Genomic DNA, 14,857 nt, shown 5'->3' on the forward strand with positions numbered 1-14,857 from the left:
GTGTGTTGTAATATCTAACAATCAATAATATAATATAATATTATTTCTATTTTTTGGCACAGGGCAAGGTTTTTTTTTAGGGATGCACGATATATCGGCCACCATATCGATATCTGCTCATTTTTTCTGTTATCGGTATCGGCCTGATAAGAAAATTTGGCCGATATCTTAAAGCCGATAAATAATGCATTATTTCCTTCAGAGACACTTCAGATGCGCGCTGTTCGTTTGCAGCCTTTTGTGCAATTGTACGTTGTAATATTGTGTTTATTTGATGTATATCTGATTTATCTCATATAGAATGCGTTTGGTTAAGTTAAAAGAGCGCTTCAGTTTACCGGTGATCGTCTTTAGCTCAGCGCACGCAGCTCAAACAGCAGTGCACAACATTAATAACTATGATTGGGAATGTTGTGTATATAACATTCTAATGAGAACATTATTATAATAAAACGTTGTGAATTCTTTGGGTTTAGTTGCTGTGTTTCAGCGCGTTGTTATGGGAAGAGCGCATCCACAACAGGATCACACATTCTGACTATAGCATGCAATAACTGCGTCATTTGTCATTTCATATATAAGTTGTAATATTATGTTTATGTTGTATTAATATTAATCTCAGGATGCATTTCCTTGAGTTAAATAAGCTGCCAGCAAAACGCTTCAGTTTACCGTGTTCATTCAGCTCTTCAGCTTCAGCACGCGCAGCTCAACGTCTGCTATTTAAAACAGTGGTATTAATTTGTTACTTTTTCAAAATCATTGATATATTATTAATAACAACAACCACTTGTATTGTTCTCTTATTATTTTCATCAACAGTATGGTTTAGTAATTAAAATCATTTAATTATTGTCCGTGCAGAGGCTATTCCGTTTTATTGATCTATGGCGCATTCATTTTGATTCTTTACACGTGTAATGATGTCCAGTGACTTGTTTGCATTATTTATGCATTATTTTATTTATTTGTAAGACTTTTTTATGACTAAATTTGGTAATGGGAGAGTAAAAATATTTTTAAAACGTACACCGTTCAAACTAGGCTGCTTATGTTGAAGTGTTTGGGATGTGGCTTTTAATGATGAGACCTTTTTTATAATCAGGCTCTCAAAAAGTATATAACAATTTGGATATAGATTTATCGGCCAACATATCGGTTATCGGCTTTCAAAAATAAAGAGTACTCGGTTATCGGTATCGGCCAAAATTTTCATATCGGTGCATCCCTACTTACATTTATGTGTATTTTTGTTCGCTCGGGCAGCCATGTTGCTCCTGAAGTCAGTTTACGCTGAGATAATTCATACCCCTTCGTTTGAAGTGTGATCCCGAAAAATCTTCGTTTGAAGGGCTGTCTGGCCCTTCCCCTTACCAGTACCCCACCGACCAAAAGAGAATTGAGACACTCCTACCCCTTGAACGCGCGAAACGGAGGGGTAGGGGAAAGGGGAAGGGCTAAGGGGAAGAATTGGGATTGGACTATTTTCAATGTTGATTTACTGCAAAGGAGACTAGTAAAGTTATTAGCTCTTATTTCAACTTAGCAGAACTACGTCCACTTGGTCAAAACAGCGTAGACATCTAGACTTCCTGTTAACCTCTAGCTACACTGTAGGCAAAACGGCAGGCCAGACTGGCTGCATACCGCAGACCCAGTCGAGTTTCAGAACAAAGCACTCAGCATGACCTACATTACCATGTGAATGACTCTGAATATAGCAGCAGCTATGATTCTGTGAGGACTGACTGTTTACTACTAGTAACATTCAGTCCAAGATAAAACAGCTAAAATAGTGATTACTATAGCAGAAACATACAGACAAGGAAGGAGAAAGTGCGCTATGGTACAAAAACAGAAGCAAAATGAGCTGTTCTTAAATATATTCAATCAGAGAAAAATCAATATATTGAACTATCAATTTAAGAGAATTATGAGCTTCATTATATAAATCCAATCAACTTCATTACCAATTAGTATATATTCACAGACAAACATGACCAAAACTAGTTTCAAAGTAATTCCACATGCAGGAGTACCAACATAAACGTGCCCAACACATGATTTCCAACACCGCCTCCAAACTTGTCACATGAAAGGACCCCTCGGGCCAACCTATCAGGGTCACCTGATTTGACCCTGAAAATAAAGGACAGGTCTCTGTAACCCCCTTCTCACATGCACTCATACATTCTCATCAATTATTCATTCTGCTTACATTACTGTCATTTTATTTTGAAGAATGCAACTAGTTGATTCAGCGGGATATTGCATTTGTGTTTACAAGTGCAAAATATTCTAATGAGATGCTGCAGCGAGCAATTTATGACCTTGGCAAACGTGTACACAACTTTGTTATTCATATGTCAGCATAGAGCTGATAGTAAGTTTCAACTTCCGAATAAACCTTAACCAGTTATGGAATAAGCACATATCAAATAGCATCAAACTTTATTTAGAGTTTGAAGACTTTGTGACATATAACACAGCATGTTCTATTCTAATGGCTCTATCCACATTTATAAAAAAAGATTAAAAACATTACAAAAAAATTACATAATTGCTCACACTGCTGTGCGGAAGACAATTTATGACTATTTTTTCATATTTAAATTGTAAAAAAAAAGAGTCAGCTTTTAATGACATAGCATTTTTAAATCAATATTAATAACTGGTTTACAATGTAAGCGTTGCGACTACGAGGAACGCCAAAACGTGAGCACAGCTACTATGACAACACAACAAGTCCATTGCAACGATGCTACTTTAAAATAAAAGTCTCCACCGTTCTTTGACAGAAAGGGCACGTTTGGCCCTGTAAACCATTTTTGAGAAAAGAAGCGCATTTCCTACACTCATATGGAGGACCAAACCTGCAGAAATTAAAAAGAAAGTAAGAAAGAAAGAAGCAATAGATGGATAGACAAATAAATAAATGTAATAATAGGAAATAAATGAAGTATTCAGATTAATATATAATTTAATAAAACAAATATAATTCTTTTTGAATGACATTTTATTGTACATTTATTTTGTATAAATTTTCCCTTCATTTATTATTTTCTGCATTTACAAAGTCTCCACCGTTCTTTGACAGAAAGGGCACGTTTGGCCCTGTAAACCATTTTTGAGAAAAGAAGCGCATTTCCTACACTCATATGGAGGACCAAACCTGCAGAAATGAAAAAGAAAGTAAGAAAGAAAGAAGCAATAGATGGATAGACAAATAAATAAATGTAATAATAGGAAATAAATGAAGTATTCAGATTAATATATAATTTAATAAAACAAATATAATTCATTTTGAATTACATTTAATTGTACATTTATTTTGTATCAATTTTCCCTTCATTTATTATTTTCTGCATTTACTTTTTCATGTGTATTTTATTGACATTTACATTTAGTCATTTAGCAGACGCTTTTATCCAAAGCGACTTACAAATGAGGACAATGGAAGCAATCAAAATCACAATAGAGCAATGATATGCAAGTGCTATAACAAGTCTCAGTTAGCTTAACACAGTAGCCTACACGTAGCAAGGTTTTTTTTTATTATATAATAAATAAAAATAAAACAGATAGAATAGAAAAAGAATAGAGCAAGCTAGTGTCATAGGCCTTTTTTGCTTTTGTTGATTGTATAATAAATAAAAAGAAAATAAATAGATAGAATACAAAAATAATTGGGAAGCTGTTCATTTTTTTTTTTTAAGAAAACAAGCAGTTAGTAAATGAATAGTGCAAGTCTAAAAGGGGTCATTTTTTTAAAGAATAGAATTAGAATAGAGAGTGCTAGAGTTAGAGGGTCAAATAAAGATGGAAGAGATGAGTTTTTAGCCGATTCTTGAAGATGGCTAAGGAATCAGCTGCTCGGATTGAGTTGGGCAGGTGTTTTAAACTTTTATTTATTTATTCTTTTATTTATTTTTCCACTTATTTTCATATTTATTTACACTCACACTAGTGTATTTAACTGTCTGTTGACATTGTCTTTTATTTGATATAAGATCATAAGAAAAAGTCTGTAATTGGTGTCATTCTTGTTAAAGTCATACACAATTCCACAACAGTGTTTGCATTCGAAGCACATCTCAATTTTGTATTGTGTTTTAAACAAATCAAATAATATAATTTTTTCTTTGTTTTCTTCACACATCACATCACACCTCAAGCATGTTTTTCAATGACACCGTTTGTCTTCACTTTTAAACAAGTACACTAACTTTTGTCACAACAGTGAGACAGCTGTAATTTTTGAAACATTTAGTTTTAACATAATGAACACTGAATAGTTTTTGAACATTTACTTTTATGTTTTTATATTTACTTTTATGTCTGGGTCTAATGAGGCAATAAAACAGTAAAATATTTACACAAAAGGCATTTAATAGCAAAAATAACTTATAATAACATGATAATAAGTTGAAATCTTTTTTTCTTTTTAAATCAAACCCTGGGTCATAACTCATGAGTGCTCAAGCTAGTACAAAGTTAACAATCAGGAAATAAAAAATAAATTAATTCTGCAACTAAGAATAAGAAGTACTAATATAAGAATGATAGAAAAGGAGATTGCGATATATGATGATTATGAATACATTTACAAAGGGTATTTCTAATTAAGGATATTTCCTTAAAATAAGATTGGTGTGAATAAATAAATCTTCATGCAGTTGATAAATAGATGACAGAGTGACAGAGTGACTCTCTCCCCTCCCTTCAGGACATTTACAACACCCGTCTCACCCGCAAAGCCCTCTGCATTGCAGGTGATCCCACCCACCCGACACACAGGTTCTTCAGTCTGCTGCCATCAGGGAGGAGACTGCGGAGTCTCCAGGCCAGGACCAGCAGACTGAAGGACAGCTTTATCCATCAGGCTGTCAGGAAGCTGAACTCCCTCCCGACCTTGCCCCACCCTCCCCTTGACCCTCTGACGGACTCTCCCACTCCCCCCTCCCAAATACACACACACACTGTCACTTTAATCAGTCTGAATAAGCTCTTTTGCACTACAAATCTTTTTTTTTTTTGCACTACAATCATTATATCTGCACTGTTGTTTACTTTACTGGTTTTGCACTCTATCTGCCATATGCCTTGTGCTTTATATATATATTTTTTACATTTTACCTTATTTGTATATTTGTATAGTTGTATTTTGTATTTAAACTGTATCTATCTGTATTTATGTTCTACTGTAGTGTCATCTGTATGCACCAAGGGTCTGAGAGTAACGCAATTTCAATTCTCTGTGTGTATGTGCTGTACATGTGGAAGAATTGACAATAAAGCAGACTTGACTTGACTTGACAATTAATCATGTGAGACAACGGCTAGAAAAGTGCCTGAATATATTTATACAAATATGTATTTCCACTGCATGATTTGCTCTGCAGTCCAAATACGATTAAAATAGTACCAGTTGGAATATGAAGGCCTAAAATGCCTACTGCCTAGATCTGTTTACGAAGAACACAAGTGTGTCATGGTTTCTTACCACCATCTACTGGTAATTTTAGGAACTACAGTCGTTTCAAGCAAAAGGCGGTGTCAGAAAGACGAACATCTCGATCACAGTTCCTCCTTTGTTGTAGAGACCTGCAGTAAAGTAGGAAAAGAATTTTAGAGCATATTAAAATGACCCCACACTTAATTGTTTTCTGTAATGTACAACACCACATTTTAAAGCAATCATAATACAAACATTAGTCTAACAAAAAAGCCATTAACTATTATTAAATAAATAAAATATCAATTGTTTATGACTTGTTGAAATGAATTATGAACTGTTCATTCTTTATCTGATTCATTCATTCTTTATTTACGCCTTACATATCCCCATTTAAAATGCAGAATTATCACACCAGCTTTATTGAAAATAAATATAGTACTGTTAAAAGCTATTTATTAATTCTCTCGTCGTCCAGTGCTATTTTAAAAACACTGCACTTTCCCGAGATGCATCCGTTCCTGCTCGTCTCCTTTAGACCAATCAGAAGCATGGTGAAAAAAACCTCTTCTCTGATTGGCTTAAAGCTGCAGATGCGCGATTTTCAAAGTCAGCAACTGCAGCGCTTGGAGAGACTCGTAGTTTGAGCGTACAGCTAATAGAGTGTATTCCAATAATCTGCGCTATTGGTGGGATTTTAAACGACTTTGGCAGTTTATTTGATCTGCTTTTAAAGGAGTTCAGGTGGACGGTACGTGCATTTGCTAATTTTGCTCTTATTAGTTTGGTTTTGTAATTTATTTTGGTTAGGCGCCATTTAGGCTAGACAATGTCATACTGATGGATCTGCGGGGCGGGTGTTTGCAGTGTATTTGTGTGCGTTTATAGTTTTTTAAATGGCTCAATATTTATATAAATGATATCCGGTGTGACTTATATATTTTCTTTTTTCAAACCTAATTTTGTTTAAAGGTTACATTTGAAAGGACATTTCAGACCTGGGGCACGGGAGACGCTCCTTCAACATGGCTTCATCACAGTTACCAGCGGTTAAAAAAGACGAAAAGGGCAGAAATATTCAAGTGGTTGTACGATGCAGGTAAATGTAACGGGGTTTATGTGTAACAGTTATTTATATTTTTTTGTAAGAATGCCTCGATCACATAGTTTGCATGTTGTGTTGTATGTATGACCAATAACCAACTTGCATATGTATGGTTTTTATACTCCTAGTTTAAACCCCTCTTTATTTATTAAATTCTACCTTGCAAACAGACATTTTAACATTGTGTTTATTTATTTTAGTTTGTTCTGAGGCCAAGACAGCTTGCCCCTCCCTACATGACACGATTTAAATGACCAATTTATGTAATTGATTGCTGGCTAAAACCATGGTTTTATATATATATATATATATAGGTGCTGATGTTTTAGCCGAAAAGCCTAGAATAGGATGTTTATTTTTTGTGTAATGTTAACTCTGGCTGTTCTACTTTGTCTTTTTCTTTCTTTTCTAAATAAAATAGTGTATTTATGAGATGGAAATGAATGTCTATACCATTCTCATATCTGATGTGTGATTCACAGACCCTTCAACACAGTGGAGCGTAAATCTGCCTCTCATACAGTTGTTGAATGTGACCAGAACCGAAAAGAGGTGATAGTCCGTACTGGAGGCGCCACAGACAAAGCAGCAAGAAAAGCATACACTTTTGACATGGTGAGTGTTTGGCTTGCTGTCCACGCACATCCTGAGTATTAATGTAATGTAATTTTTCCCCCCTGTGTAGTAATGCTCATTAAATTTGTCACATTTCAATTGGTTTAGGTTTTTGGTCCTTCTGCCAAACAAATTGACGTTTATAGGAGTGTGGTTTGCCCCATATTAGATGAAGTTATCATGGGCTATAACTGTACTGTCTTTGCGTGAGTATCTGTATTTAAATGTCAAATCATTCAACTTTTTTTAATTCTGATTTTTTTTGGACCTAGAAATTGTATTTGGTTTCTATTCTGTATTTTAACTAATGTTAGCCTTTTGCCATTAGAATAGCTAAAAATCTGACGTTGTATTTAAAAAAAAAAAAAAAGTGTATATTTATGTAATGGATAATTTCTTATTGGTTTAAGATATGGACAAACTGGAACAGGGAAAACCTTCACAATGGAGGGTGAAAGATCACCCAATGAGGAGTTTACTTGGGAAGAGGTAATATTTGAGTCAAAGTTTGGCTGTGCTGCAGCAGTGGACCATGTGTCAAACCAATGTTGATTTAAAGGGACCTTATACGTTCATTTAGTGTCTAAGGCTTCTAATGTTAAAGTTTTCTTGCACCTGTAAGAATTTTAAGTCCTCATTTTGACTCTCTCTGAATAAACTGCTTGTATTTGCAACTTTACCTTTGAGAATAATGATAATGTGTTATGCTCTTGCATATTGCATTTGAAATGAAGAAATAACTGCTTGTTTATTGAGGTTTTGCTATTGGGCCACAATATAGATGCCATTATTTGCATGATATGATTTGCTCAGGGATCGATCAGGGTTTTCCCCTCCTTCCTTATTTCTTTCATGGTTTCTCTTACAGGACCCTCTGGCTGGGATCATTCCCAGAACTCTTCATCAGATCTTCGAGAAACTGACCAATAATGGCACAGAGTTCTCCGTGAAGGTTTCTCTGCTGGAAATCTATAATGAGGAACTGTTTGACCTTCTCAGCCCTGCTCCAGATGTCACAGAGAGACTTCAACTGTTTGATGATCCCAGAAATAAAGTATGCTTTGTTTCTGAAATGTATTATACTGATAATATCCATAGACAATTCCTTTTAAATATGCCATGTTTATGTTTGTTAAAACAAGACATTCTGTATCTGTCAGAGGGGTGTAACCATTAAAGGTCTGGAGGAGATCACTGTACACAATAAGAACGAGGTGTATCAGATCCTGGAGAGAGGAGCTGCCAAGAGAAAGACAGCCTCCACGCTCATGAATGCTTATTCCAGGTAACAACTGAATCCATGCTTCCCAATTTAAATGGAGAGAAGACTGCATGTATGCCTTTGTGGTGTTTTGTTTATGGTTTATAACTTCTCTCTTCTCTTTTTTTCCACCAGTCGATCTCATTCAGTGTTCTCTGTGACTATTCACATGAAAGAGATCACACTGGATGGAGAAGAGCTGGTTAAGATCGGAAAACTGAACTTGGTGAGTTTACTTTCTTCAGACACGGTGTTTTAATCTACAAATCTGGTTCAAAAATAGTTAATCAGCGTTGAAGTGTTTTTAAAACCAGCAACTCATGTTTTACTCTGTTTAGGTGGATCTTGCAGGTAGTGAGAACATTGGGCGATCTGGTGCCGTGGACAAGCGTGCTCGTGAAGCAGGCAACATAAACCAGTCTCTGCTGACTCTGGGTCGTGTAATCAAGGCTCTTGTGGAGAGAGGGCCTCATGTACCCTACAGAGAGTCCAAACTCACTCGTATTCTGCAAGACTCACTGGGAGGACGCACCAAAACCTCCATTATCGCCACTGTGTCTCCTGCCTCCATCAATCTGGAGGTGTGTCTTGTGCTGCTAGACTTTGTGCTGTTTCTTACTTATTTTGTCCTTGTTATTAGGAATATTGATTTATAATTTAATTGTAGGAAACTCTGAGCACTCTGGACTATGCTAACAGGGCCAAGAGTATCATGAATAAGCCAGAGGTCAACCAAAAACTCACCAAGAGAACTCTGATCAAGGCAAGTTTCTTTGTTTGCACATTATACATTTTCATAAGATTTCCTGAACTATATTCCCAATTTCTTCTTGTTCATGCAGCATTGACCAACCTATTCATGTTTCTAAATTAAATGTTGTAGGAATACACCGAGGAGATTGAGCGACTGAAAAGAGATTTGGCTGCCACCCGTGACAAACAGGGAGTGTACATCTCTGTTGATAACTATGAGTGAGTTTTGCATGTATCTTTATTTTTTTATTTTTTTTAAATTTTCACCAAGGCTGCATTTGTTTGATCAAAAAATGGTTAAATCTTATTAGAATTTAAAATGACTATTCTATTTTAGTACATTTTAAAATGTAGTTTATTCCTGTGATGGTACAGCTGATTTTCTTAAATATTTTATTTAACAGCCATTACTCCAGTCATTAATGTCGCTTGAATTGTGCATTCTTTATTTATTGTAACAACGTACAGTTTTCCTGTCACTTGATCAATTTAATGTCTTTGCTTAAATTCTTAAAAAAAAACTGCTGTTGACAAGATGCCCCAAATTAAAGAGTCAACATTTTCTTTAGAAAACATTATTTTTCTTCCTTGAATTGACTTATTTTATTTTGATTGGAGGTGATGATTCCGAATTCTATTTGCCCATTTACAGGAATATGAACAGTAAACTGATGTCTCAGGAAGAGCAGATTACAGAGTACACAGACCGGATCGCTGCTGTGGAGGAGGAGCTCAAAAAGGTGAGCGTCTTTCAAATCCATTCTACTTCTGCTTTTCTGTGTGTACAAGTCCTGCCAACTTCCACTTTTGAGTGTGTTTGTGTGATGTCCTGACAATGAGTGATGTATCTATTAAATTGTGCTTGTGTTGGCAGATTATGGACTTGTTTACAGACAGTAAGCAGAAATTGGACCAGTGCACTGAGGACCTGCAGGACAAGAACGAGAGACTGGAGGAGACTCACAAGGACCTAACAGAGACCAGGCACCGCCTCACTCAAGAGGAGTACATCACTTCACAGCTCCAAAGCAATGAGTGTCAACTTTACAACACTGCTGACCAGGTCTGTGAATCAGATGTGTTGTTTTGTGCATACTATCCTATCATTGCATCACCAATGTTAACTCTTATCTCTCTCACCCAGCTGTTGAACACTGCTGAGGTCAGCACACAGGATGTTAATGGTCTCCATGCTAAGCTGCAAAGGAAGAGGGAAGTTGATCTTCATAACGGGGAGATCCAGCAGAGCTTTGCCCAGCGCATGGAGAACTGCTACAACAGCATGCAGACCTCACTGCAAGAGCAGAGCCACAAACATGCTGCTATGATTGACTATTACCGCTCTTCTGTGGGTAAGATGTGTTACGTGGCTCCACTCTCAAAATGTAATATGCTCTTTTGAGGGGTTTAAAATCACTTCCAGCAAGAAAGTATCCAGGAAAACAGTCACGTTAATGTCTGTTTATATGTCTCTGTGTAGGTGAGCTGCTGAATACAAATGGAACAGTGTTTAAGGAGACGTTTGGTGCTGTCTGTGAGTCGTACAGCAGTATTAAAGGGGCTGTGGGAGAAGGTGTGGAGCGGTGCAAGGAACGAGTGTTACATCAGAAGAAACTCTCTCAGGAGGCTCAGAATAGCATGCTGGAGATACTGGTAAGAAATCCATGATGTTTCAAATTGTAAACGGTTTGTTTGACAACCTTTTGACATTGGTAAATGCTTTATTTTTTTTTTGCAGTCTTAAAACCATCAATGGTCTTTTCAAGGGTGTTAGATACGAGTAGTGGTTCTCAGTCTTTTTGACTCCTAGGCCCTCCATTATTTACAAAAATATTCAAAGACCCCATAGACTTAGTTTGAAATAAGTTTCGAAAACAAAGCTATGGTCACTCCTACTTCCCGTAAATAAAGAATGATTTATGGTTTAAAGCAGGGGTGCCCAAACTCGGTCCTGGAGGGCCAGTGTCCTGAAGAGTTTAGCTCCAATCCCAATTAAACACACCTGAACCAGCTAATCAAGCTCTTACTAGGCATACTAGAAACTTAAAGGCAGGCGTGTTGAGGCAAGTTGGAGCTAAACTCTGCAGGACACCGGCCCTCCAGGACCGAGTTTGGGCAGCCCTGGTTTAAAGGGATCGTTCACCCAAAAATGAAAATTACCCCACGACTTACACGCCCTCAAGCCATCCTTGGTGTATATGACTTTATTCATTCAGATGAATACAATCAGAGTTATGTAGAAAAAAAATATCCTGGCTCTTCCCAGCTTTATGGTGATTGAGATTTTGAAGCCCAAAAAGGTGTATCCATCCATCCATAAAAAGTACTCCACATGGCTCCAGAGGGTTAATAACATTTGATTATGATTTTTATTTTTTTTCCCCCCAGGATGAACACAGACAGCATTTAGAGGAGATTTTGGTTGCCCAGGCGGTGCCGGGTATCAGATCTGTCATGGCCATGAATGACAATCTGAAGCAAACCCTTCACAGATACAACTTTTTGGCTGAGCAGGTATGCTTCAGAAGAATTTGTGTGTTCTTATGCCAGTTTGACTATTTTGAGATTTGTAATTGGTCAAATTAAAATGTCTCTTACAGATGCAGGGTCTGAAAGCAGAGATGATGTTGTTTTTTGACTCTTATGTTGACTCGTTGGCCAGTATGCGAGAGTGCGCTGTGCAAGGCTTCAACACTCTGCGTGCTGAACACGACAAGCTCAAGCAACAGATCAGCCAAGCTGGAAACAACCATCAGGCAGTAAGTCTACTCCCACTGACAGTTTCTTGAAGAGGAGGTTTGTTTAAACCAAGTGATCTTGACTTGAAGTCAAGTCACCTTTATTTATATAGCGCTTTTAACCATACAGATTGTGTCAAAGCAACTGAACAGCATTAATTAGGAAAATAGTGTCAATAATGCAAAATTACAATAGTAAACACTATTTTTTCAGTTAAAGACAGTTCATCATTGAATTCAGTGATGTCAACATCCAGCTCAGTTTAAATAATATCTTTGCAATCATGTCAACGATATCGCTGGAAATCACATCACATTTCTTTAATCTGATTGGCTGATTGTGGGTGCTGTAAATGTCACCTATTGGCCACAGGGAGGCTGGTTCTGTACATGCTGAAATGCTCAGCAGGCCTCAGTTGCTTTCCAAACTAGACCAAGAAAAACACTTTTTAAACATGAGAATTTGAAGGAACCTTATGACAACATTTGATCTCATAACTTGCCTAAATCACTTTGACCACTAGAGGGTTCTAAAACTGCTTAAATTGTTCCTTTCTACAGCGTGTGGCCGAACTAGTTCAGTGTTTGCAGAACCAAATGAATCTCTTGGCGGTGGACACTCAGACTGACTTTGAGGGTCTTGCACAGGCAGCATCTGCCCAGATTGTTCCACTAGAAACGCTACAGAGCTCCATACAGAGGTGAGAGGGCATTCGCAACAAATACCTTCGTTTTCTATAACCAAACCCTAACAAATCTCATCTTTATTGTAGTAAATGCACTGTGTCTGAGGAGCACACTGTGTCTGTCCGTGCTCGGCTGGGTTCCTCTGTGGATGGAGTTATAACTGAGCTGAATGGGGTGACTGAAGAGGGAGAGAGGATGCTGGAGGAATGTGCTGGTTACTGCAGACACCTGCAGACATCAGTGGACTCATTGGCTGAGTCGGGACTCAAGTGGTGTCACAAAGCCAGAAGTTCAACTGAGAATAAAGCCCAGGAACGGCTCAAACTCATCAGGGAGACAGACACCGCTGTGCAAGACCTGCTAAAGGTTGGTTTGGGCTTGTCCCTTTTCACTTGACCACTTGTCTATTTGCATGGCAAAAGTGTTCAAGTGGGTGTAAAGACCTCAAGTGGGTGTAGAACTGATGGGACACACCTAGGGGCCATTCACACAGAATGTGTATTTATTATTTATTTATAAGAAATAGACCGGTCTCGAGACACTTTTTTTTTTTTTTCAGGACACTGTTCATGAACCGGTTGCTGCAAAAGTTGAGAGCGTAATGGTCAAAGATGTTTGTCTAGTGTGTTTACATAGAAAGACGATTGAAAAATAGCGCAGTGGAATAGAAAAATGTGTTCTGTGTGAATGGCCCGTTATAGTGTTTGCTAAAAATAAATATAAAACAAACTTTACAGAGCTTTATTTAACGCTTTGTACTTATGAAATAATAAAACTTCTGTTCAGTAGTCCCCATGACAGATGTCATAATTTAGTAATTGATGCTTCTATTTAAGTGGTGAAAGTAGATGAAAATATTGAACTCCTCTCTTTACCAGTAAAAAGTGCAACACTTTACGTTTTGCTGTATGTAATTTCAAATTTATTTAACTTGCACTAAAGTTTTAGGACGTGTGATAGAATATGCTTAGCCTTAATGTTGTGAGTTTAGTGTGTGTGTGTTAAGGACACTAAGTTTTGGCATTTATCAGACTTGGGGACAGTCTTGCTTGCTTCCTGTCATGTGGCCAAGACTGCCCTTTGTGTCTGAACCTGTTGAATGGAGAAAGTTAAAGGGGTCATATGATGTTGCTGAAAAGAACATTATTTGGTGTAATGAAATGTTTATGCGGTTTAAGGTTCAAAAAACACATAATTTTCCACATACTGTACATTATTGTTTCTCCTCTATGCCCCGCCTTTCTGAAACGCGTCGATTTTTACAACGCTCATCGGTCTGAAAAGCGAGGGGTGCTCTGATTGGCCAGCTATCCAGAGCGTTGTGATTGGCCGAATACCTCAAGCGTGTGACAGAAATGTTACGCCCCTTACCATATTGTGATGCCCTGTCCGGCCGGAGTGATGAGACATAAACATTAAAACCCATTATAAACGAGGCATTTGTTGCATCCAGTGGGGACATAATTATGGATTATAAAGACTTATACTGTCTTTTTACGCGTTGCATTGCGCTGCGTAAACATAAAACCATGTCTGCATTTGTGATCAGAGAAATTACAAACTACAAGTGCTACTCTAGTCTACACTGCTCAAAACTCGCGTTTGAATCGTCAGTGGCAAATTCTTTAAATAAAAAAAAATGTACTTGCAGTCTGAGTCAGAACAGCCGGCATTGTAGTCTACTCTCCCAGGATCAAGAAACAGTCCTCCATAAAATGCGCCGGACACATCTGAATATTTGGGTTAAACTGTTCTGGAACAGTGTTGTAAATGCAACTTAACCACTGATTTCTAGTCGTGTCCACTTTTGGAAGGCCAAACAAAGTAGTTTCGCTTTCACAATGAAACCGCGTCACACACCGCGGCCTTGAGTGAGCAGAGGCAGGCGGGCTTGAGAACGGTGCGACCGACGGATTCGACGAAGGAGCGTCCAGCGGGCTTGCGGCAACCACATGTGACGAACCAAGGCTGGACTCCGCTTCGTCCACGGTGAAAGCCACAGCGCAAAGTTGATGTATTTCCTCCGCGACCAGCACTGATCAACTCCAGGCATGACGAAGCGGATATCGTCCTCTTTTGGAAGACCAAACAAAGTAGTTTCGCTTTCACAAGGAAAAACACAGCACCTTCATGGCGGCGGCAGCAACAATACTACAGCGAGAATAAAAGTTTTTAGGTAGGCGTGGCTGACTCTCTTAACTTTTATAAAGAATATCTCTTTGGATTTGAGACTTTAGTCTTTG

At 37.7% G+C, this 14,857-nt stretch overlaps 1 protein-coding gene across 3 annotated transcripts in view; it reads left to right on the forward strand.

Annotated features, from left to right (window-relative positions):
- The first annotated feature begins 6,057 nt into the window (after positions 1-6,057).
- kif11 (kinesin family member 11) overlaps positions 6,058-14,857 on the forward strand; it is an 11,911-nt gene continuing 3,111 nt past the window's right edge. For 2 of the 3 annotated variants that reach the window (XM_016269714.1, XM_016269716.1), the window contains exons 1-19: positions 6,058-6,206; positions 6,428-6,554; positions 7,043-7,175; positions 7,284-7,381; positions 7,586-7,664; positions 8,044-8,229; positions 8,336-8,460; positions 8,572-8,662; positions 8,775-9,017; positions 9,104-9,199; positions 9,320-9,408; positions 9,842-9,929; positions 10,064-10,252; positions 10,334-10,541; positions 10,670-10,842; positions 11,578-11,703; positions 11,790-11,948; positions 12,489-12,628; positions 12,701-12,980. In XM_016269714.1, the coding sequence (XP_016125200.1) occupies positions 6,481-6,554; positions 7,043-7,175; positions 7,284-7,381; positions 7,586-7,664; positions 8,044-8,229; positions 8,336-8,460; positions 8,572-8,662; positions 8,775-9,017; positions 9,104-9,199; positions 9,320-9,408; positions 9,842-9,929; positions 10,064-10,252; positions 10,334-10,541; positions 10,670-10,842; positions 11,578-11,703; positions 11,790-11,948; positions 12,489-12,628; positions 12,701-12,980 (2,577 nt within the window). In that variant the 5' untranslated portion in view covers positions 6,058-6,206; positions 6,428-6,480. Of the gene's footprint in view, positions 6,207-6,244; positions 6,332-6,427; positions 6,555-7,042; positions 7,176-7,283; positions 7,382-7,585; positions 7,665-8,043; positions 8,230-8,335; positions 8,461-8,571; positions 8,663-8,774; positions 9,018-9,103; positions 9,200-9,319; positions 9,409-9,841; positions 9,930-10,063; positions 10,253-10,333; positions 10,542-10,669; positions 10,843-11,577; positions 11,704-11,789; positions 11,949-12,488; positions 12,629-12,700; positions 12,981-14,857 lie in introns of those variants that run through there. The other variant, XM_016269715.1, reaches the window with a different exon arrangement.

Source organism: Sinocyclocheilus grahami, unplaced genomic scaffold (genome assembly GCF_001515645.1).
Source record: "Sinocyclocheilus grahami isolate Dianchi unplaced genomic scaffold, SAMN03320097.WGS_v1.1 scaffold54.1, whole genome shotgun sequence".
NCBI classification, from domain to species: Eukaryota; Metazoa; Chordata; class Actinopteri; order Cypriniformes; family Cyprinidae; genus Sinocyclocheilus; species Sinocyclocheilus grahami.